Source organism: Eublepharis macularius, chromosome 9 (genome assembly GCF_028583425.1).
Source record: "Eublepharis macularius isolate TG4126 chromosome 9, MPM_Emac_v1.0, whole genome shotgun sequence".
NCBI lineage: Eukaryota > Metazoa > Chordata > Lepidosauria > Squamata > Eublepharidae > Eublepharis > Eublepharis macularius.
The window spans coordinates 47,139,868-47,164,904 of record NC_072798.1 but is presented as its reverse complement, the minus strand read 5'-3'; the positions used below and the strand labels follow the sequence as shown (position 1 = coordinate 47,164,904).

At 41.8% G+C, this 25,037-nt stretch overlaps 1 protein-coding gene across 1 annotated transcript in view; it reads left to right on the top strand.

Annotated features, from left to right (window-relative positions):
* The window catches only part of CFAP54 (cilia and flagella associated protein 54), a 311,880-nt gene that overhangs the window by 199,349 nt on the left and 87,494 nt on the right, over positions 1-25,037 (top strand). The window contains 4 exon segments of the mRNA XM_054987752.1: positions 2,778-2,900; positions 3,301-3,354; positions 4,363-4,579; positions 10,785-10,885. Of these exon segments, the coding sequence (XP_054843727.1) occupies positions 2,778-2,900; positions 3,301-3,354; positions 4,363-4,579; positions 10,785-10,885 (495 nt within the window).

Below are 25,037 nucleotides of genomic sequence, written 5' to 3'. Positions count from 1 at the left end.
TTTTGTTTGTTTTGCGGGGCCAAATAAAGGAAAGAAGGCTAGCTCTCAGACATTGGCTTGCTGGGTAGTTCAGGCAATTTTGTTACGTTACAAGTCTGCTAACTTACCTTGTCCATTGGAAGTGCATACTCATTCCACTAGGTCTCAGGCATCATCATCAGCTCTTCTGAGAGGTGTTCCGCTCCAAGACGTCTGCAAGGCTGCGATTTGGGCCTCGGCAGACACGTTTGTCAGGCACTACGCCCTGGATGTCCTAGACAGGAAGGAAACGATAGTGGGTACAGCGGTCCTGCAATCAATCTTCCTGTGATGATTCTACGTTACCTACCACCCAGGTATTTAAGCTTTGTAATCTCCCATGTGGGATTGCACAGGAAGACAGTAGATGAAAAACAGTGTTTCTTACCTGTAACTGTTGTTCATCTAGGTCTTCCGTGCAGGCACACATACCCTCCTTCCTTCCCCGCTAATTTTCTTGGTACTTACCTTGTAGTGTGGCGGCGAAAGAGGACTGAGGGTACGTTGGGGGCGCCCCACCTCTTAGAGACTGTTTTCGGTGGGAAAGACGGTCGTGCATGTGCACTAAGAGGTGAGGATGCCCCCTAGTGGTTTTCAACTTTAAAAATCTCCGAAGTCAGCAGGCCAGCGCGTGCGCAGTCCCATGTGTGCCTGCACGGAAGATCTAGATGAACAACAGTTACAGGTAAGAAACACTGTTTTTATTGTTCTTTGGTCAGGTCGCTGGCCAATTCTTGAGGTGCTTGTAATTACCACCAGAGAGTCTCAGTGTGGTGCTTTTTTTCTCAGGTGTATTGTTTCTGCAACTCCTGAGGAAGGTTCTATGAGATGGGTCACTTGCTGGCTCCTTGTTGAGTCGCAGAGTCTTTGCACCCCTGTATTTACAGCACCTGTAGAAAGGAAAAAGAAAAATAGACTATCATTGTTTGTTTGAAGTATTATATACTTACCTGGTATGACGAGACGTCATTGCTCTGTCCTCTTCCCCTATTCTACTTAGCACTTGTATTGGTACTTAGACTATTAGTTACTAAAGAAATTGTGTTACTAAAGAAATTGTGTGACAGCCGCTGACCTAGTTTACTACGTACTTTTTTGAATGAATGTTTTCACTATATCCATTCCTTTTTACAGTTATGTAGCATGTGCACTTTACTAGTCTTGGAATATACCTTTAATAAAAATGGAAAGCAGTAGGAAAAGAGGAAGACCCAAAATGAGATGGCTTGATCTTCAGTTTGCATGACCTGAGCATTAATTCATAGGGTTGCCCAGGGGTCATTTTGTAGAAAAGGAGCTGCAGGAACTCATTGGCATAACTCATTAGCATATGCCACACCCCTAGATTGGGCCGAAATGGCCGGTATTTGGTTGTTGCCAGATGGGGGAGTGTTCCCCCACCTGGCAGTGGCCGATCAGGGCCCTTTTGGCCCCAATCCAGGCTGAAACAGGCCCAGAATGGCTCAAAAAGGCCATTTTAGGCATGTTTGGGCCCGAATCAGGGCCCAAAACAGCCCAGATCAGGTCAGTGCTGGGCAGGGGAGGGGTCCCCCACCAAGCACTGATCCAATCCCAGCCATTTCGGCCCCAATCCCAGCAGAAAATGGCCCAAAATGACTGAAAATGGCCATTTGGGGCCTTTCAGGCCCAGATCAGGACCAAAATGGCCCAGATTGGGTCGAAGCTGGGTGGGGGAACCGTCCCCTGCCTGGCACTGATCCGATCCGGGCTGTTTTGGCCCTGATCTGGGCCCCAAAGGGCAAAAGATGGCCCTTGGGGCACTTTTGGGCCAGGCTTCCCCCACCTGGCACCGACCTGATCCAGGCCTTTTCAGCCCCGATCCGGGCCATTTCGGCCCTTATCCAGGCTGAAACGGGCCCAAAATGGCTGAAAATGGCCATTTGGGGCCCATTTTGGCCCGGATCAGGGATGTAGCAGCCACGATCGGTTCGGTGCCGGGTAGGAGATGGTTCCCCTACCCAGCACCGACCCGATCCAGGCTGTTTTGACCCGGATTCGGGCCATTTTGTCCCCAATTGAGGCCTAAACGGCCCTAAAGTCTGGTGCGTTCCCCCTTGAAATGAGCCGTGAGGTTGCCATAAGTCGGATGTGACTTGACAGCACAGAACAAGCCCTGTTAATAGAAAAAATGTAATTAAAAAAAGCATTTTACGCATGCTTCAGGATTTTGTTATTCCAGTAAACTTTGTTTTAAAGCAAAAATACCCCCCTTTTTTGCTTATATAAAAGTTTTCACATCACAATGTGGGATCTAGTTAAGTGCTGATGCAGATAATCCTGGAAGCAGAGTGAAACATGGAAATCCACCATCTAGAATATTTACAGTATCCCATAACTTTTTGTACTAATTTTAGTCATTATATCCTTGTAAGGACATATATGTTGTTTGTCTTGATAAGGGCATAGGTTAGTAGAAAAGTACTGGCATATCTATCAATATTATAGGTGGTGGATTTCCATGGAGAAACAGCTGTTTTCCAGCCTGTTATACCACTTGAAAGCTTTTTTTATGAATCTGATGCAAAATGAGAATATATCCAGACTCTCAGTATTGTTTATTGCTATTTTGTATACATACTGTATTGGTTGTTTTTATAATGGCAATACTATTCATTGTGGTCTTCTGTTTTGTTCCATTTCATATTACTTGCTTCTAGGATCTACTTCCCTATTGTTACCCCTTACTTGCATAATTATCACCATTTTGTGTAAAGCTAACTTTTTCTTCTTTTTAAAAGATAAAAGTGCTTACAAATTTAGGATTTTTCTCTGATGCATTCCATGAACTGTGCATTCTTAACTTTGGAGACAAAGTTCCCTGGAAACTGCCTGCAGGCTATAAGGTTGTTCCAAAATGTCAGGTAAAAAATATTTTCTTTCTTCCATGCCCTAATATGTCTAGGAATTCAATCTATGATATGTGCTTTTTAGATTGGACTTGCCTGATTCTTTTCTAGCAGTTGATTTGCAGTGCATAGTCTCTCATGTTTTTAATGACTACCATTTCCCTGCTCCTGAGGCCTTGACCAACCAAGGAACTGCTGCGGCAGGCCTCAGTGGAGGAAGCTAATGCAAAAATAAAATATAGACGTGAAGACAAAGCAAAACAGACAGAAAAAGATATTAAGATAAATTGGTCATGATGTGGATTTGAGCCCAAGTCAGAATGTGCTGTATTACTATATTGTTTTTCCAAACTTCGTTTGAAATAATGTGCTTTGTTGCCATGTAATGTCATTGTTATGTTTTTTTAAATTGTAGACTTATGAAAAATTTGATTCATCATTGCCTCTCCTGACGATCGTAAATCTACAGGTAATTGAAGTGTTGTATATAAAATGGGCTAATTTGTGCCTGTTCTGTTTTATCTGTTCTTTCAATTGTTAATGTACAATAGAAAGTATGTACTATTTTATCTTTTCCAAACACAGTATTTTTGTTATGACCCCTTTCTTTCTCTTGGGTAGATTTTGCCTTTAATCTTTTTCTGGGTAGATTGCTGCCAACAGGAATATTATATTCCAGAATAACTTAAATTTTTCCTTTTTGTAACGAGCCCAAGGGTCAGGCTTTTTTGTGGTACTATGTGGCCCTGAGGATAGGAATGGGATATAGGAATGACAGATACTCTAGGATATAAAAAAAAAACAAAGTAAACTTTTATTTTTATGAGAAACGTACCGGTTTCATATTATTTCTTAAGCTTGATGATTTCAAAAGAGTAGTTCTCAATTCTTAAAGTTACTTTACTTAAATTCAGTCACATAGATCTTCTCTCAGGCTTCACACACAGTTTGCCTGCTTTTGATATTAATTTCTCTCTCAATTACAAGTAAGACCTTTTCTCAGGCGCACATACAGTTTGCCTGCTTTTCCTGACTGAATGTTCTTTCACAAACACACAGTTCAGGGTATCACACAAGTTATATTTCTCTCAGACAACATAAACAAGCTCAGGCTGCACACAGCTTGCCTGCTTTTGATACTAATTTCTCTCTCAATTACAAGACCTTTTCTCAGGCACACACACAGTTTGCCTGCTTTTTCCTGACTGAATGTTCTTTCTCTCCACTCAGTCTAAAACTACATTCACTCGGCCCTCACTCTGTCATCAACCAATCATATCACTCATTCATCCCTCTCTTTCACCCCCACTCTTCATCTATACCACACTAAGCATTTAAAGACACATACACACATTTACTTAAAATCATTACAATTTTCTTTTACAGTATTATTTGCATCAACTTTTGAATTAAATTAATGACATTTTACTAGAATTATGTCCAATTATTTTAACATAATTTCCTTTTAATTTCAAAGGCAATTGAAGATGTATTTAACAGGCCTCTACATTCAGTTTGGACTTCATTGTGTGATTCTCGAATCATAAATAACTTAATGTTGGCCAAAATGCATTTCATTCTTTCCCTGTCTGCAACAATAAATTGCATTCCCGAAAAGGTGATGAAAGCAACATATTGCGTTGACAGTGATACCTTACGAAAGGCAGGCAAAACCACACATGCATTTTTAAAAGGTACTGTTACCATAAAATAAAGAATATTTTTATAAGGAACTTTTGCTTGATATCATGGAGGTTTATAATATTCCTGAAATGATTTATGGTCTTGCTTAATATATTTCCGTTACTTCCTTTAGGAAGTACATCTAGCCAAAGGTAAGGACTTAAGTCCAATTGATTTCAGAGGAAGATGTTTTAAATCTTTCAAATTTAAATGAAATGAGCATAACAGTTTTTACATTGTTCTTATCATTTTAAACATTTAGTGTTTTAAAATGTTTGTAGTAATCTTATTTCCACTGTTCTCAGAGTCTTTGGTTCCAGTGCAGAATCTATGGACTATGTTCCCAGTATGAGATTGGAGGCAGACATATAGGGAAGAAGAAAGTTTCCTCTGAAAAAGCTTTTCCTCTTCTTGAATTCTCCCAGACATCTTCTGTCCTAGTAGCATACGGCAGCCTGTATAACAGGTGCTTGTTTTTGTTTTCTGTCCTCACCTTTGAGAAGAATATACCAGGATTTCAAATTGACTTTAGTACCCAGAAAGCTCAGATTGAGTAGTAATTGGTTTAAACAGTTTCCCAGGAGATGATTTCTTATCTAACTAAAGCGCTGGTCTTTAGCCCATAGGTCAGGATGCTCAGATGGCTCATCTGTTTCCTCTCAGGTAATATTCTTGGTCTACATTGTTGAAGGAGGAGGCTGTTCTGAATGCATTTACAGACATTTATATGTTTACAGGCATTCTGTAAATGGTATTATAGTTATATAAGTAAAAGTTACTCAGTCATATGTTCAAGTTCAGAATCTGTTGTCAACTATATAAAGTAGATACAGAGGAAAGTTACAAAAACAGTTCAGGCGTCATTCTTAAATTTACATTCAACTAAAATGAATAAGTTTTTTGCATCTGAGTTCACAAACCAGGACTTAATTGACAAGTGTAAAGCAATGGAGCTGACATGCAGTTCTATCAGAAAAAAGGGACAGTGCTTCTAAGCTACCATAGATGGAAGTCATGTATAACCACAATTTAGAAAATATAGGTCTGCTTAATGGCTAAAAAAATATTTGGGACTACGTGGTATATGAAGGTATGGGACCATTTGATCATGGAGAAATTAACAGACAGGATGCAGTTACGAATGAATCTGGCCAAATCTTCAGATTTTTATGAGAAGTGGTTTCCTTTCCTGGATTTCCTCTCTAAGGAAAATCTACTCATTACAAAGCTACCGTATTATGAGATTGTAAACCCGGAAATTTAATTCTGTGAATGAAACATAGCATTATATCGGTAGTAACTGTATCAATCTAGTTATAGTGTTGTATTGGACATTTTATCACCACCACTACTGTTTAGTTATATGATCTTTGTTATGGTAACATTGTACTGTAAAGTGGTCATTTCTTTATTTGTTGTATTTTTTTCTTTAATAAAAAAAATTATAAAAGTTAAAAAAAATATTTGGGGATCCTACACACAATATTCTTTAGTTGCTGTGATAATTAGGACAACATAAGGTACAACTTAAAGGGCTGATTTGTGCTTTTAAAGTCCTGGATGGCTGGGGGCAAGAGTACTTGAAGGACCACCTCCTCCTATATTATCCAGCCTGCCAGTTAAAATCTGCCTCACAAGTTTCTGTGCCCCTGCCTTCCAGGTTGAGGCAGGTGGCAACTAGAGACAGGGCTTTTTTTTAGTACTTGCTTATGGAATACTCTTCCCCTTGAGGCTTTCCTGGCACTTATGTTGCTTTCTTTTAGGGACCAGTCCCAAACATTTTTGTTTACCAGGCTTTTAGTTAAGGGATTGATTTTTTTAAACCCTATTTTAATCTGGCAAGTGTTATTTTAAGGTGTCAGTGGTCTGTTTTATGGTCTGTTTTTATGTTGGGCTGGGTTTTTAATACTGGATTTTAACGCTTTGCTTTTATTTTTATTTTATATGCTGTTGTCAGGCTCTGCCATTTGGGGGTTGGAGCCTGGGGGAGTTTTGCACTCCAGGATGTCCTTCTAGTTAGGCATCCTGCAGATAGGCCTCAGAAAATGGGAGGAGGGGGTTTACAGCACCCATGCACCCTCTCTTCCCTCAGAGCATCCTGGCTTCCTCTCTCTGGCTGATGCCAGCACAGCCTTCAACTTCCTCCCTGGCATCTCCTACTTGTTCCCTTTTTATAGGACCCTCATGGTGTGGTTTTGCCCCAGCCTCCATTCCCTCCCAGGGCTTCTTTTTTCTCCCCCCGGGCTGAGTCACAGGCCCACAAACCTATCCCTGGGTCCTACAGCCACTCCCTGTTGCCTTACAGCCATTCCTGGATTTGATAAAGGGCAGGGCTGGCCATTCCCTTCCTTGGGTCGCGAATGGGATGCCGTGCCTATACCCCCAGTAGCTTGCCTGCAAGAAAAGTGTTGCTGCTTTCAAAGGGCTTGCTGCTTTTTTCAGCTGAGAGGAGGGTCATCCCTCTCCCATCAGCTGAGGTCCTTTTTGCACTTGAACTTATTTATTCTGCTTCCCATGTTTGCAGGAGTTTGCTTATTCTCTGCTGGCTTTAAAAGCCAAGAAAGGGTTAAATGGCTGGTATTTCCCTTCCTCCTTTGGGATATGCACACTCTTTTTTTCCAAAGGCAATGTAATGTTGTAACATTGCAACATTGTAATGTTACTGCACATTCCTCCTGGCTTTAAAAGCCAGGAAAGGATTAAAAGGCTCCTTTCCCCTCTCTCCCAGGCATGTTTCAGTCTTTGAAAAAAAGGGGAAAAACCCAAGCATTTTGCATAATCCTTTGGAAACAATGTGGCAGGGAAGCTGCTGCTTCACCCTCTCCCAGCTTTCCAGCTTCCCTGCTACTTTGTTTCCAAAGGGCTCTGCAAAATGCTTGTTTCCCCCCCTCTCTTTTTCAAAGCCTGAAACATGCCTGGGAGGGAGGGAAAAGGAGCCATTTAATACTTTCCTGACTTTTAAAGCCAGGAGGAATGTGCAGTAATGTTACAATGTTACAACCCTTCCTTGTTTTTGACAAAAAAGGACAAAGGTTGCATACTCCAAAGGAGAAAGGGAAAAAACAGCCATTTAACCCTTTACTGGCTTTTAAAGCCAGCAGAGAATAAGCAAACTCCTGCAAACATGGGAAGCAGAATTGATAATAATAATTCTGGCATCGTAATTAAGGAAGCTGACAAAGGTGGAGCAGTTGTCATCATGGACAAACATAACTACCTACAAGAAGCAGAAAGACAACTCTCCAACACAACATTCTATAAAATACTACGTTCTGACCCTACGGAGCAATACAAAAGAGAACTCAACAAAATATTAGACTCTCCCCATGGACATACAAGAATGCATCCATATGAATACACCCAAGGAACCACGACCAGGAAGATTCTACCTACTACCCAAAATCCATAAACCAGGTAACCCGGGACGCCCCATTGTTTCAGGAATAGGCGCTATCACAGTAGGAGTCTTAGGATACATGGATTCTGTCCTCAGGCCCTATGCCACCAGCACACCACTGACTTTCTCAGGAAAATACAGTCCATTGACAACCTACCAGATGACACCATCCTAGCAACCATGGATGTGGAGGCTTTATACACCAATATCCCACATGCAGATGGACTGCAAGCCATAAGGAATATTATCCCGGACAAAACCACAGCACACCTCACCACTGAACTTTGTCACTTCGTACTCACTCACAATTACTTCAAATTTGGTGACAGCTTATATCTACAGGTTAATGGCACAGCCATGGGCACATGCATGGCACCACAATATGCTAACATATTCATGGTGGACTTGGAGCAACGCTTCCTCAGCTCCCATCCACTGAAACCACTACTATACTTAAGAGTCTTGGATGACATCTTCATCATTTGGACCCATGGGAAGGAAGCCCTTAAGAGATTTCATCAGGACTTCAACAACTTTCACCCTACTATCAACCTGAGCCTGGACCACTCTACACAACAGGTACACTTCCTGGACACCACTGTACAACTACATAATGGACAGATAAATACCACCTTATACCAGAAACCCACAGACCGATACTCATTATCTACATGCCTCCAGCTACCACCCTAAACATACCACTCGGTCAATTGTCTACAGCCAAGCCTTACGTTACAACCGTATCTGCTCCAATGCTCTTGATCGGGACTCCCATTTAAGAGATTTACAACAAGCATTTTTGGGACTACAGTACCCACCAAATGAAGTGAGGAAACGAATCAACAGGGCCAGACTAGTACCCAGAAACAGCCTGCTCCAGGACAAACCTAAAGGAACTAACAACAGAACACCACTGGTTGTCACCTATAGTTCCCAGCTTAAACCCATCCAATGTATCATCAGTGAGCTACAACCCATCCTGGAAAATGATACCTCTCTCTCAGAAGCCCTGGGTGGAAGACCTCTCCTTGCCTACAGACAGCCCCCCAACCTTAAACGACTTCTCACTTACAATCATGAATCGGCTAGCAGAGTCACCAGCACAGGTACCAGGCCCTGCAACAGACCCAGATGCCAGCTCTGCCCTTATATCTACCCAAGGAATACAATTACAGGACCCAATGGCATCAATTACACTGTCTCTGGCTCTTACAGCTGCTCATCCTCCAATGTGATATATGCCCTCATGTGCCAACAATGTCCTTCTGCTCTGTACATTGGACAAACCAGCCAACCTCTATGCAAAAGAATAAATGGACACAAATCTGACATTAAAAATGGCAACATCCAGAAACCAGTGGGAGAACACTTCAATCTACCAGGACATTCCATCAAAGACTTAAAGGTCACTGTAGTTCAACAGAAACCTTTCAAAAACAAAATCCAACAGGAAGCTGCTGAATTGGAATTCATATGTAAATTTGACTCTGTCAAGCTGGGACTGAATAGGGACTATGAATGGTTATCTCATTATCAAAAGTAACTGATTTCCTTTACAGAAGCAAACTGTTCTCCATATCAGAAGGAGCTGTTTGCATCTACTCCTCCCTCCCCTCTCCTCCTCTATATCTGATCAGTTTCTTCTTGCCCTCCATGCATCTGACAAAGAGAACTGTGATTCTCGAAAGCTTATGCTACAATAAAGTTGGTTAGTCTTAAAGGTGCTACTGGACTCTTTTTGATTTTGCTACTACAGACTAACACGGCTAACTCCTCTAGAATTGATAATGAAACACTTTAAAATCTGTGTGAAAAGGACCTCAGCTGATAGGAGGAGGATGCCTCTCCCCTCAGCTGAAAAAAGCAGAGGGCATTTGAAAGCAGCAACACTTTTCTTGCCACACAAGAAAAGTATTGCTGCTTTCAAGCCGGCAGCTTTTTTTCAGCTGATGGGGGATCCCCTTCCCATCAGCTGAAAAGCGGTAGGCATTTAGAAGGGAGAAACCGGAAGCACAAACCCCTATTCTGCAGACCTTCTGTTGCCCTGAAAGTGATGTTTTCACGAATCAAATGAACCAGTTCACAAATGGGGCCAAGTTTGTGAAAATTCGTGGTTTGTGGTTCATGAAACGTGACAAACCACAAACTACATGGTTCGGATTTTTCCCAGTTTGTGCTCATCTCTATGTGTACCCCCCATCTGAGAATCACTGGACTGATTACCTTTGTAGATCTCCAGCTGCTGAAGTTTACTGTGGTCGTCATTCTAAAGTTGCTTAAAGGCTGCTGCTCCTCAACAAATCTCACTAGTTTGTTCAAATCCATACAATCTGACCAGCTTGGTGACTGGATGGGGAGTGAACTGTGCCCTCAGATATGTGGAAAAGGTTATATTCATTCTTGTATCAGCATGTTAGCAGTCCACTGATAAAGCTTGGTGCTGCTTGGAAGACTTCCATTTCCTGCTAAAGTCCAGGTTCTACTACATGCAAGAACTTCTGCATCACAGGGTAAACCAAATCAAGGCCTCCAATCAAGTGTAACTATTTTAATATTTATATTGTGTCCTTTGACCTAAAAAGATCCTAACAACCACCAGCACCAGCACCACCACAAAAGTTCTCATCTAGAGGTCTCAAAAAGTGGAGGTCTCCTGCCTCCCGTGCTGAGCTGAGAGCATAGTCCATACATCCTGGAGTGGCAAAGAAGGTACCTGGAGAAGGACAATTCCTAGGTTGAATTCAGTTGGCTCATTTCATTGTTTCTTTGCTTTTGTTTTACTGCCTCAAATTTAACAATGTACTTTTCCTTTTACAAAGGTTATATACCACCTGCATTTATAAATGCAAAACGAAGTCCAACAGTCCTTATTTTGGAACTTGAAAAAAATAAAGATATCTTAAATATGGGAATGCTAAAGGTAATAATATAATATTTTCTATGAAAATATAGAATAGCCTTTCCACAAATGTAGAAAAGTGTGGTGTCATTTTGTTACTTAGATCATACAGTTTAGAAATGTTTTTTTTAAAAGCACCTTTTGATTAAGTTAAATGTCATGTCCTCAAGTGGCTCTGGGGTGGAGCAGTCATGATAGATAGGATGGTTCCCATTTTGGTCATCAGAAATGACATTGTAAAGGATTGAAACAAAGGGAAGAGGCTTTCCTTCAGCTTCCATACCTGCTCTGTCTGACTAGCAGAAGTAGGATCTGATCTTGACCCGTGAACGCAGAGACATCATTGTTTTTTGTCTAGCTTTAGGCATTCAGATAAAAGTATCTCTTCATTGTCATGGCCATTGTGCAGTCTCCTGTGGAGTACTATGTGTGCCAGGCCTGCCACAGAGAGTTTTAAAGCTCTTTGAAGTATGTCTGAGGCACTTATCCCCCTACACCTCTTTCCTGCCCATAAACACTACCATCATTACTTTTGTGAGGGCATCATCTTCTTTCATATGTTGTCATAATAGTCCTATGTAGAGGTTCTTTTTAACTGACCATGATTTTTAAATCTAAATTATTATGTGTGAACTTGTTTGGTTGTTTCTTTTTCAGATGTGGGTAATTTCACATTTAACACAAATGGCATTATTTTCCGGTCCTTAAATGTGTATTCATATTTCACATTCCTGCAGTTGAAAATACGTTTAAAGTTGTCAAAAGTATTTACACTTCTAAATGGATAACAAACTGAAAAAATGTAACTCAGTTCATGCACCTGACAAAGGAAGTCTGGCTCATGAAAACCTGTACCAGTCAATGAATATCTTAGAACCCATACTTGGTGTGATCTTAGTAAAATAAAATCGCACTTAACGGAATCCGCACGTGTTAGTTTATTTTCAAACAACTGCATTCTGTCAAGAATGCAAATCACCCATCATTAAAATTTATTACCTATATAATGAAACTAACACCACTCCCATGCTTATATTTCTTATGATCCCATAAGATTATATTTGCTGATACTACATGATTAATGGAATCATTGTTTTTCCGTGCAGTCCTAAGCTGAGTTACTCCAGTCTAAGCCTATTGATTTCAATGGGCTTAGACTGGAGTAACTCTCCTTAGGATTGCACTGTTTGTATATCAGAAGGAGAAGATAAGGTCAGGTATGGGAAGCAAGTAAATAATTTTTTAAAAATAATTTTTTCAAAACAGATAAAGGCGTACAGAAAGGAAAGGAGGAGAGGGATCAAAAGTTGCAATTAAAAAAATTAAAGATATGCATTACAAGGACTATCAAAATGTAATAACCATATAACATTTAAAATGCAGTTTTCAGGTGTATAACACTACCATACTCAGGAGTATTTCCTCTCTCCAGCCTGATCTCATTATTAGATCAACTATTAAATATTTAGCATTATATATTAAAATACTTTTACAACAATGAATCTGTATTATTATTATTATTAAAAATATTTTTATTTTATTGAAGCAAAAATAGGGTACAGAAAAGAAGGGGAGAAAAAAGGGACAAGCAAAGCAGATATAAAACTGTACTACAAGGATTATTAAAATACAAAGTACCAAAGTCATGACCTTTATAGATATTAAAATAGCGATTAAATATTTTTCCAAAATAAACAACACATGCAAAATTCAAACCTATTTCTACTCATTATTTTAGTAATAATAAAAAATAAAAAATTATTAACACTAACACTGCTTATTACTTAATATAACTGATTATCATAACCTTAAGAGACTTAAGAATAAAATACTGTTAAGAATGCTAACCTATTTTTACTCCTTATCTTCATTACCTATTACTTATGCTGAATTTTTGCCAGTATTTCAGTATTATACAATCTATTATTTTTATGTAACTAATTATCTTACAATCAGATTCAATATACAATCATTTTCAAAACTGCAGGACTAAGACATCTTACGAATTTTTTCCGTTATAAGCAAAATGTTTCCCCCCAATTCTCTTCAAATTCTTTAATTAGCCTTCTATTTATGTAATTTTATCTTTCCTAGAGAACTTATCAAATCTTGATAAGTTATAAAGTCATTAACTTTTCTCTTATTCTTATTACAAAAGACATCAATCGGTGACAGTATTGGTGATATCAAAGGGCTTATCTTCATTCTTACTGAATCCCAGATTTGAATCAATCTTATCTCTTATCACATGACTTTTATGTTCAGTCTTTTCACCCAAAGATAGTTATGCAGTCCTTCAGATAAAACAGCGGTTTCTAATCATATTAATCTGTCTTTTGGGTTTTTAATTCAGTCTATAATCCAAGCGAAGATGGATGCTTTATAATATAACTTGATGTTTGGCACCGCCAATCCTCCTCTTCTTTTTTCATCTTGTAGTACCTTAAATCTTACTCTTGGTTTTTTGCCACCCTAGATACATTGGTTTATCTGTTACCAATCTTTTATACTGATTGGTAACATTTGAAATAGAAAATTAATTTTCGTTAAGATATTCATTTTGATTGCAGAAATTCTTCCTATCCAAGATTGTTTTAACTTCGACCAGCTTTCAAGATCTTTTTGAATCCTCTTCCATAGTACTTCATAATTATCTTTAAATAATGTTTCCTTTTGTCCTGTTATATTTATACCCAGATATTCCACATGATTCACTGCTATTTCACATCCTGACAGTTGCTCATTTTTTTTCTTTTTGCCTTGTTAACAACTTGGGGATTTATTGTCGAAGGCTTTCACAGCCGGAGAACGATGGTTGTTGTGGGTTTTCCGGGCTGTATTGCCGTGGTCTTGGCATTGTAGTTCCTGACGTTTCGCCAGCAGCTGTGGCTGGCATCTTCAGAGGTGTAGCACCAAAAGTCTTTTGGTGCTACACCTCTGAAGATGCCAGCCACAGCTGCTGGCGAAACGTCAGGAACTACAATGCCAAGACCACGGCAATACAGCCCGGAAAACCCACAACAAACAACTTGGGGATTATTCTAGTTTTTTTTCTGTTAACTTTAAGTCCTGAAAAATTTCAAAGGCTTACAAGATGTTCCATAATGTGTTGCAGCATCTCATGTGGATTCAAAATAGTCAAAACAACGTCATCTGTATAACATTTCAATTTAAATTCTTTGTCATCCACTTTCAAACCTTTAATTGTAGAGTCCTGTCTTAACTTTGAGGTGAAAATTTCCATTGCTAAAATAAATAATTGTGGCGACAATGGACAGCCTTGTCTTGTACCCTTCTTGATTTGTAATTCTTGTTAATACCCCATTAATAAAAATCTTGGCCTTTTGCTTTGTATAAATTCCTTGTATCCAGTTCTCAAACTTTGAGCCACAATTTAAATTCTATATTACTTTTTGTAAAAAAATCCAAGAAAGTTTGTCAAATGCTTTTTCAGCGTCCAAGAAAATAAATGCGGTCTTGTGTCCCCCCCCGCCCAATTCCATTGTGTCATTACCAATAGAACATTTCCTTTCATATATCTCTTTGAGACAAAGCTCATCTGATCTGGGTGTATTATATTGGTTATACATTTTCCAAGCCTTTCCACCAATATAGAAGTAAACAATTTGTAATCCACATTTAATAACGGGATAGGTCTGTATGATTGGGGCAGCCCTGGATCATTTCCTTCTTTGTAGATCAATGTTATATGGGCTCCTGCCATGTTGAAGGTAAAATCTTCGCTAATTTTTTTCATCACCTTTTGAAGTGGCAGTATCAATTCTTCCAAGCATTTATAATACGTAGCTGTTAACCCATCTCGACTCGGAGCTTTCTCTTTTTTCATTTTTCATATTGCTTGTGAATTCTTTTGTACTGTAATATTATTATTCATCAGCTCTAATATAAACTTTGGAATTAATGTATCTTTAATATAATCCTCTATTTCTTGTTCTTTCTTATATAATTTGGAAAAGAAGGAAATAAATTGCTGAAGTATTTCTTTTTGTATATGCGTAATTCCATCTGATTTTTTAACTCCTATTCTTCTTTCGGATTCTTTCCTTAAACAATGGGCCAAAAAGCGACCTGTTTTATTTGCATGTTCAAAATGTTTCTGCTTCATGAAACTTAATTTCTCCTGCATTTCTTCAACTAGTAGTAAGTTCAGTTTATTTCTTAATGCTTGATTTCAGCTAATACTGTCTTTTTAGGGGATATTTTTGTGCTGTTCTTTAGCTGTGATTTAATGAATCTGTTTTGCTTCCTCTTTTTTTTTTTGAGGTCAAATATATCAAGTTTCCTCTCATAAAAGCTTTACTTGCTTCCCAAATTGTGGCGATGGAGGTACCGTTGGTGTAATTCAATTTAAAAAACTCTTCTAGATCTTTCTTACATTTCTTTAAGATATCATTTTGCAATAAGATGTTATTGTTCATTCTCCATCTTCTGTCTTTAAATCCACCTTGTTGCTACTCTATCAATAAGGGATAATGAACTGTGTAAGTTTTCAGTTGAATCTCTGCCTTCTTTAAACTCAATAATGTAGATTTTGAAATCCAGCACATATCTATCCTGGAATATGTTTGATGCCTATTTGAAAAGAAGGTATAATGTTTAGATTTGGGGTTTATAGCTCTCCAGATGTCCTCTAGTTGAAACATTTCCATGTAGTAAAAGACATTCTTGGGTAATTTTCCTCATTTTTTTTTATCGATCCTTCTTTAAGTCCAATACTCCATTCATATCCCAGCAGATAATAATTTCTCATAACATTTTTCTTTTGCATTATTTGGTTCATATAATGTGACTAAGGTGCTTATTCTCCTTTCTGGGCTGTTGATTTTCAGGAATATGTATCTTCCTTCAGAGTCTCAATTCCTCAACAACATTAACTTGTTGATTCCTCACATAAACCACCACACTTTTTTTCTTTTCTTCTGTTGATGATGCATAAACTTTATCTAATTTTTTATTTAAGATGTGCTCATGAATTCTTTTTATGAGTTTCTTGAATACATACAATGTCCACTTTCTGTTTTCTTAGCAAATTAAATATTTTGGATCACTTTGTTAGGGAATTTAAGCCATTAATATTTACTGACAAGATACTGAAATTTCTCATTTTGTTAATATGCTGCTGCTTGGTCCAATTTCCCTTCCTCGCCTTCTAGTATTTTTTTGCCTTCTCGCTCTTGTTGATCTTCTGGTGGGTTTCCAGCCAACCATTCGTCAAACAATTGTTAGGCTTGGTCAATCATTAATATCACTCTTTTTCCTTTTGATAGAAGAACTTCCATAGCAAATGGAATGGTATGGTATCTTATCTCTTTCTTTAGTGGAATTTTGTCTTAGGAAATCAAAGTCTTTTCTTTTTTTCAACAGGCTTTGTGAGAGATTGATGTCAGGTCCAGTGTATACCTAAACTGTACTGACTCCATTTTCTAATGCTTCTAGTGTCTAAGTGCTTTCTCCCCAGGTGCACCAGTTCCCAGGCAGCATTCCCACCGGAGGAGACTGTTTTGACTAACACCGTTCCACCAAGCATTGGCCTTGAAGGAGAGCAGCTTCCCAGGACTGAGAGATGTTGTTTTGAGAACTGTGGGGGGGAGGCTAATCCAGATGGGTATTGTTACTCTGTACCTTATGCTTGCTCTTCATTGGTAACAATGATCATGTACCATCCTGAGTCTCCTATTCAGGACAGTGGACTATAATGGACCTTTTCTGCAGTAAAGTTTCCTTTTTCAAACAATGGACTTGTGTTTGCTTCTAAAGGGAACCCTGTAGTGAGAGCCTTATTTAGCCACAGTCTGACATTTTGTTACCAATCATGTCTGAGTCGGGCCCAGCGGAATCCAAGGTTGTCCCGGACAGGGATCCTTTGTTTGATCCGTATGCGTCTCCCGACAATCAACCTGTGCAAGCCCAAGACTTCCAGGAGCTGGGAGCAGCCGGGAACGGGACCGGAGCCTCCACTTCTACCCCGCCTCTCATCGACCTCAGTGCTCGGGACGAGACCGAAGGCGACCTCGGGGCAAGGCCGAAAGCGACCGCTCTCCCCTTGATCTCGGTACCCACCCCGTCGGAGTGGGGAGCCAGACCCCGAGAAACGAGAGAGCGCCGGGCAGGTGGACTACATCCGCGAGCTTCGATGGACGGACGCCGAAGCCTAGAAACCGTCCCTGAGCTAGATAGCAGCCAACCATGGTGATATTGGAACAGGACGTTCGAGCAGACGGAGGGGGACATGTCCCGCCGCGGCGCCCTGAGCTGGGATTATTCCGAACTTGCTCCGTGGAAAGAGCCAACGGAAGCTCCTGAACAAAGTTGGGAGCAGATACAAGGTCGCACCTATGCGGTAGATACCAGCATCTCGGCAGTGACGGGTATGGCCAAGGGAATCCTAGCTGCGAGATCGCGAGTCGTTCAAGGGGACCCTCCTCCATGGGGCCCCTTTTCCCCGGTGAGTGCAACGAATGGAGGTTCCATGAGCGAGCAACCGGGGCCAAGTCGGATGCAACAGTTAGAAGCTAAACTGATGGATATGGAAGAAAGTTTGGCTCATGCCATTCATTTAATTTCTGCAATGGGAGCAGGAGAGAGACTGTCTCCTGAAGAGATGGCGATACAGATAGCTACCCTCCAAAGTGTCATCTCCTATCCGGTGGAGGAAGTCCAGCAACGGTCGTCACCTACCGGCGAGGGGGGCACCTACTCTGGCGAATCGGGAGAACAACCCAAGGAATTTCCCAAACAGCAGGAAATTCCACCGAGAAGGGATAACCCGGTTGAGCCACCCGGAGAGACTCCCACCGAACCTCCTAACTCGGGAGGGGATGTGCCGCCAGACGAGACTCCCGTTGAGAGGCCTACGGAAGGGGAAGAAAAGCCAAGTGATACACCGGTGATACCCCCCCGTGCTTCTTCTATAACGGTCCGGCCGGACCAATCGGGAGCACACGCGGCTCCATCCGAGGAGGAAGCCCCTCGTCAACCGCGAGAAACTGTTCCCGTCGGGCAACCTTCGGGAGACGGTCTACCAGCGCCACGAAGCCAGTCTTTGCTTCCCAGAATAACGACGCCCGGAGGGGCAAGCCCGCGCGGCCTTCCACCCGTCCGACCCTCGCCGCTGCGGCCCCTCTCACCTCGACCGCAGCTCATACCGTTGCAGCAGCCACAGGACCAGCCCGCCTTACCACCCCCGAATCAACCGGGAAGGCCTGCACCACTACGACACCTCCAACCCCCTCCTCAGCGGCTGATATCCACTCAACCACCCCAGCCTCCTCCACCTCGACAGCTACCGCCAACGCCTCCCGTGTTACCAGCCCGACCAAGACTGCCGCCACCTGCTCGCCCGCCACTGCAGCCTCCGGCCCAACCGAGACCACCCCCGGCAGCTCAACCACGGCAACCTCCGCCAGCACCGCCGGCCCAACCTCCGCCGGCACCGCCGGTTCAACCGCCGCCAGTACAGCCGCCACCTTTGCCCCAACCGAGACTCCAGTTACCTCCTCCCGCGCCCCAGGCGCAATTAAGACTGCCGATGGACTTCTACCAAGCACCTGCTCCGAGACAAGAACTCCCGATGGGCTGGGTGAAACTGGAAGCCACCTTCGATGGGGATCCCTCCAAACTGGGATTTTTCTTGGTGCAAGTGGTACAGTTTTTCAACCGGTGGGGACACCTTTTCGGCAGTGAGGCCAGTCAAATTGAACATCTTGGATCTCGCTTACAGGGCAAGGCAGCAGATTGGTATGTAGGACTATACAACGTTGGGGCCCCAGAACTCGATACTCTCCAGGGGTTAGTGGATGCTATCCGAGCACAATATGAAGACCCCTTAGAAGAAACCCGGGCCCGAACCGAATTACAAGCCATCAAACAAGGCAGCATGTCAGCAAGAGACTATGTCACAAAATTCCGGCAGTTAGCAGCCAAGTGCCCTAGGTGTGAGGAGTCCACCAAGATTATTCTGTTCAAACAAGGACTTAACCCGAGACTTTTGGACAGAGCCCTCATGCAAGACAATCCCCCCACGCTGTTGGGTTGGATCCAACTTGTTTGCGAAGTGGAGAATCGCATTTTGGAAGTCCGTTTGGTTGAACAACAACAACAAACGGGACAAAGAAAACCATTGACTTTACAGAAGGGAGGACGGGGAGCTGGCTACGCCACCCGTGGAGCGAGAGATGCTAGATGGCAACAAGGGCTGTGTTTGCAATGCGGACAAGCTGGTCACTTTGCAGCACAATGCCCCTACCGGCCTGTGCAAAGACCTCCGCTTCAACTACGGCGTCCAACCCTTGCTCCGTTTCCTAATCTCCAACGCCCGATTCCCGCACCACGAGCGAATAGAGGCCACGGCGCTTCCCAAAGGCCAGCCTCAGAGAGAGGGCTAGAAGCGGAAGAAGTTATGGAATACGACCCCGCTTCCCCAACCGCAGAAGTCAATCCAGAAAGTCCCCAGTCGGGAAACGAGATGGATCTGTCGTAAAAGGGCCCAAACGACAGATCCGCCCCAAGCCAGTCCCTGCACGGAACCGGCCACCTGGGTCCATCTTATTCATGCCAGTGACTCTAATCAACCCAGAGAGGAAGATGCACATACGGGTGCAAGCTCTTATTGACTCAGGCTGTTCGAGAGACATCATCGCCCCAGCTCTAGTCAATGGACTAGTTTTACCAACTCGGGATTTACAAAATCCAGTAATCTTTGAGCAAATGGATGGTACCAGCATGAACCCTGTCACAACTGAAACCATCCCAGTGATTACAGGCATGGGACCACATTGGGAGAAGAGGTCCTTCGTCATCAGCTCTACTGCCAAGTACCCGTTAATTCTAGGCAGCAAATGGCTATGTGATCACAATCCCTACATAGACTGGGCACAAGGATGTATTACCTTCAGTCATGCCAACTGTACAAATCACCGTTGGAATCAAAACTGGGGCGAAGATCCAACTCATAATGAAAAGGCCCTTCTCACCCAAGAAGAAGTCAACCAAATACCCGAACCGTACTGGCCTTTTCTAAATGCTTTCTCTGAGGAGGAAGCTGATACTCTACCCCCGCACCGACGAACGGACTGTGCGGTGGAAATTTTACCCGGAGCCTCACTGCCCAAAGGACGACTCTATCCCATGAGTCTCCATGAACGCGAAGAGCTCCGGAAATTCATCGACACCAACCTCCAACAAGGGTTCATCCGTCCAGCCACTAGCCCCCACGCCGCTCCAGTTCTCTTCGTAAAAAAGAAGGATGGGGGACTCCGACTGTGCACGGATTTCCGAGGACTGAATGCAGTGTCCACCAACAACGCCTATCCTATACCGCTCATCCGAGACCTTCTCAACGTCGTGGCCCAAGGTAAGATCTTTACGAAATTAGATCTAAAAGATGCTTACTTCCACGTTCGTATCAAGGCAGGGGATGAGTGGAAAACCGCGTTTAATACGCCCCTCGGACAATATGAATACTTAGTTATGCCTTTTGGATTGACGGGAGCCCCGTCTGTATTCATGTCCATGATAAACGAAGTTCTACACGAATTTCTGTACAAAGGGGTGGTGGTGTACCTTGATGATGTTTTAATTTATTCGGATACCGAGGAAGAACATATTCAAATGGTACAAAAGGTCCTGGCCACCTTGATGAAGAATAAACTGCCCATCAAGTTGTCCAAATGTGAATTCCATAAAACCGAACTCACTTACCTCGGGTATTGTATCTCCCAAGAGGGTCTAAAAATGGATCCAGCCAAAATACAAGCGATCCAAGACTGGCAAACACCCACCACCCGTAAAGAACTGCAATCCTTCCTGGGTTTTGCCAACTTCTATAGAGACTTCATAGCAAACTTCGCCCAAATCACACTCCCCTTAACAGAATTGCTGAAAACAAAAGATAAAGGGGACCAAGCTAAAAAACCCTCCTCCAAACTGCAATGGACCCCCGATTGCCAAACTGCCTTCGAATGCCTAAAAAAGCAATTTGTAACGGAACCCGTCCTCTCCCACCCCAACGAACAATCCCCTTTCGTAGTACAAGTCGACGCCAGCGATACGGCGATAGGGGGGGGGTTACTACAGAAGGGGGAGGATGGAAGATTGCGGCCTTGTGCGTTCTTGTCTAGAAAATTTTCGGAGGCGGAAAGGAATTGGAATGTGTGGGAGAAGGAGGCTTTTGCAGTAAAAGCAGCCCTTAGTAACTGGAGACATTGGCTGGAGGGGGCGCGATACCCTTTCGAGGTTTGGACAGATCATAAAAATCTAGAGGCCCTCCGAAGCCCACGCAGACTGAATGCCAAGCAATTGCGATGGGCGGAATTCTTTTCCAAATTCAACTTCACTCTAAATTATCTCCCGGGCAAAACTAACTTTTTGGCGGACGCCCTATCGCGCATGCCCCAACATAAGAGCAAACGGGAGGAGACTGTCGACACGGTCTTCTCGCCTACGCAACTTGGGGGCGTGGTGACTACTCGCAGTCGGGCCAAGCCGCCCCTCCCGGCCAACCAGGAGTGGAAATCGAAACTTAAAACTGAAGTGGAGAAGGAGGGGGATAAAGCTCCGCGAAACAAACTGACCCAATCCCCACACGGGGATTGGCTAGCTGGGAGCAAATTTTATGTCCCAGACAGCCTCAGGCTGGAGGTCTTGCAACGCTGTCATGATGCTCCCACTGCCGGTCATTATGGGTATCTGAAAACTTTGCACCTAATCCAAAGGCAATTCTGGTGGCCGGGCATGCGCAAAGACATTTCCCAATATGTTAGTTCCTGCCCCGTTTGCCTCAGCGCCAAAACCAGGAAAGGAAAACCTCCAGGTCTCCTGCAACCATTGGAAACGCCAAACAGACCCTGGGAAATAATATTTATGGACTTTATCACTGATCTACCCATTTCCAAAGGACATAATTGTATTTTAGTTGTGGTAGATCTGTTCTCCAAACAAGCTCATTTTATCCCCTGTACTGCTATACCCTCCGCTCGAAAACTAGCGGATTTGTTTTTAAAACACATCGTAAAATTACATTCTTTTCCGTCCAAGGTGATTTCGGATCGCGGCGGACAGTTCGTTGCCAACTTCTGGCGGGAGCTTTTGAAAATGTTGAATATTGAGCAAGGTATCAGCTCAAGCCACCACCCACAAACCGACGGACAATCCGAAAAAACAAACCAGATACTAGAACAGTTCCTTCGTTGCTACATTAATTTTCAACAAGATAATTGGGTGGACCTTCTCCCTCTAGCCGAATTCTCATATAACAACAGTGTACATGCATCAACGGGAGAGGCCCCGTTCAAAATTGTCTATGGAACCCACTTCAATCCCTTCCCGTTGGACGCTCCCCCTCTCCATTCCTCCAAATTGCCAGATGTGTCTTCATGGTGGGGGGAGGCGGCGCATCAGTGGTCTCTTATTAAGAAACACCTTGAAAAAGCCAAACTGGATTACAAAAAATACGCTGATCGCCATCGTGTGGCCGGATGGGAATTACAACCTGGAGATCATGTATATATTTCCACAAAGAACCTGAAACTAGCTCAAACAAGCCGCAAACTCGCTCTGAAGTTCCTGGGACCTTTTCCTGTGCGCAAGATAATAAATAAAGTGACTGTTGCTGTAACTTTACCCAAGAACCTGCGCCATGTGCATGATACGTTCCATGTCAGTCTTTTAAAGAGGGCTCCCACCGACAACAAATGGCACCTCAAAGCTCCACCCATTCCAACTTTAATTGACGACCAAATACACTATGAGGTACAACAAATTTTGGACTCTAAACTCAAGCGAAATCAGCTTTTTTACCTCATTAGATGGAAGGACTTTGATTCTGGTTACGATGAATGGGTGAACTCTGCACATGTTCATGCTCCTAGATTAACCAAAGCTTTTCATACTCGCTACCCATATAAACCAGGGGGGATCTGTTTTAAGGGGGGCAGAATGTCAGGTCCAGTGTATACCTAAACTGTACTGACTCCATTTTCTAATGCTTCTAGTGTCTAAGTGCTTTCTCCCCAGGTGCACCAGTTCCCAGGCAGCATTCCCACCGGAGGAGACTGTTTTGACTAACACCGTTCCACCAAGCATTGGCCTTGAAGGAGAGCAGCTTCCCAGGACTGAGAGATGTTGTTTTGAGAACTGTGGGGGGGAGGCTAATCCAGATGGGTATTGTTACTCTGTACCTTATGCTTGCTCTTCATTGGTAACAATGATCATGTACCATCCTGAGTCTCCTATTCAGGACAGTGGACTATAATGGACCTTTTCTGCAGTAAAGTTTCCTTTCTCAAACAATGGACTTGTGTTTGCTTCTAAAGGGAACCCTGTAGTGAGAGCCTTATTTAGCCACAGTCTGACAATTGAAAGATTTGTACTTCTATCCCAGATACTTTAAGTGGATTCTCTCTCCAGTACGAAGGCTCTGGTTTTCTTATGTGTAAATTTCACCAGTATGTCATGCTTTTTTTTTGGTCTTGGCCGCAAATCTTGAATCAATCCTGTATATTTGATCTATATCTAAAAAATCTTCCTCGATTTTAAAATGATTGTGTAATAACATTCTGAATTCTTCTTCCAAGTCTTTCCATAATCTTCTGAGATGAACCGAAATCTTAAATTATTCTGCCTTTTCATCTAGTTTCTTTTTTTTTGATCTGCTAGTTCCAATTGTTGGGTTAAGACTTCTTAACGCTGTTCAAGATCTTTGTTGCTTTTTGACTGTCCTGAGCGTTCTTCTGCACTATCTTTTGAACGTCACCTGGTCCTGCTGAGAATTTTTGCTTCAAGGTTGAAATATTGTTCTTTATCTTATCATAAGTATTCTGACCTTCTAGTTTAATATTCTTTTGGGTACGTCCCTCAGATTTCTTAAATAAATCTTCAATTTGAGTCATAATGGTCTGGGAATGTACTGCCAAAGTTTGCTGAATTTTATCCATAAAATCTTGTGATTCATACTCTTCCATCAGACTCCTCCTTCTTATCTTTAATGTCCTTTTTTCTCAAGGCCATTTCCCGCAATCTATGTAATCTTTCTGCAAATATCTCATATAAGCTTCTCATTTACTTTGAAAAAGGACTTTTTACAATAAATATTGAACATGAGCAATTCTGATATTATTGCTATTTAGTTACTATGAGAATTACAATCTTATCCAAAGTGACTTTTAATTTTTTTTTAAATTAAAAAAACTTAAAAAGATACAAAAAGTAAAATATTAATTAAAGAAGAATAAGAAAGTATTAATTTAAAAATAGTGCACTTCCAAAAAGAGGAAACAGAAAAGGAAGAATAATAAAAGTAAGAAAAAGAAAAAAAAACTTAGTAGATATTAATATTAACTTGTTAGTATATTTAATCTAAATATCATATACATACACACACACACACACACACACATATACATACACACACATACATATAAGATTAATCAAGCTATTAGTAATCCAGTAAGTAGCTAATTAGTGTATTACGCCCTTTATTTCCTCCTGTTGCAACTCTTGCAATTGTTCTTTCTGGCTACTTGATGACAGCAAAGACCACATAGCATTTCTCTGGTTCACTCAGAATTCATCTTCCTTGCAATTTCCTTCGTTATCCACTTGATGGCAGCAAAGACCATGCAATTAAAAGTGCATATAGGTCCAATTTCTTTTCAATGTGAAGCTTTAACAACAGGTATATTTTTAACACACTCCTCTAAATTGCTTCAGCAGAACTTTTCAGAATTCAGACTATCTTCCAAGTATTTGTTTCAATATTATTCTCAAATCCAAAGTGGGGGGGGTATATCGGGGGGGGGGGGAAAGGAAGAGAAAGAAAGAAAAAGGAGGAGGAAGAGGGCTCATATAAAAAAATATCCACGGTGGAGGCACAGCCAAATTCAATATTTTCACTTAAGTATGCTTTGCTGTCATTATTGAAATATCTCACTGTCTAATAGTGGCCAGTTAAAAATCCAAAATGCAGTAGCCAGTAACAGAAAAAGGTAAATGATACAGTTATAGTGTGCTGTTCAGTGCTAATCTCTGATGAACTTTTAAGGACTTTGAAGCTTGAGTTAAAGTAAATACAAGACTTTGTATCCTTTAATGTCTTCTGTGATTCTTTTCTTTATTTTCCCTACTCCCAACAATTTCTTGAGTATCTGCTGCTCAT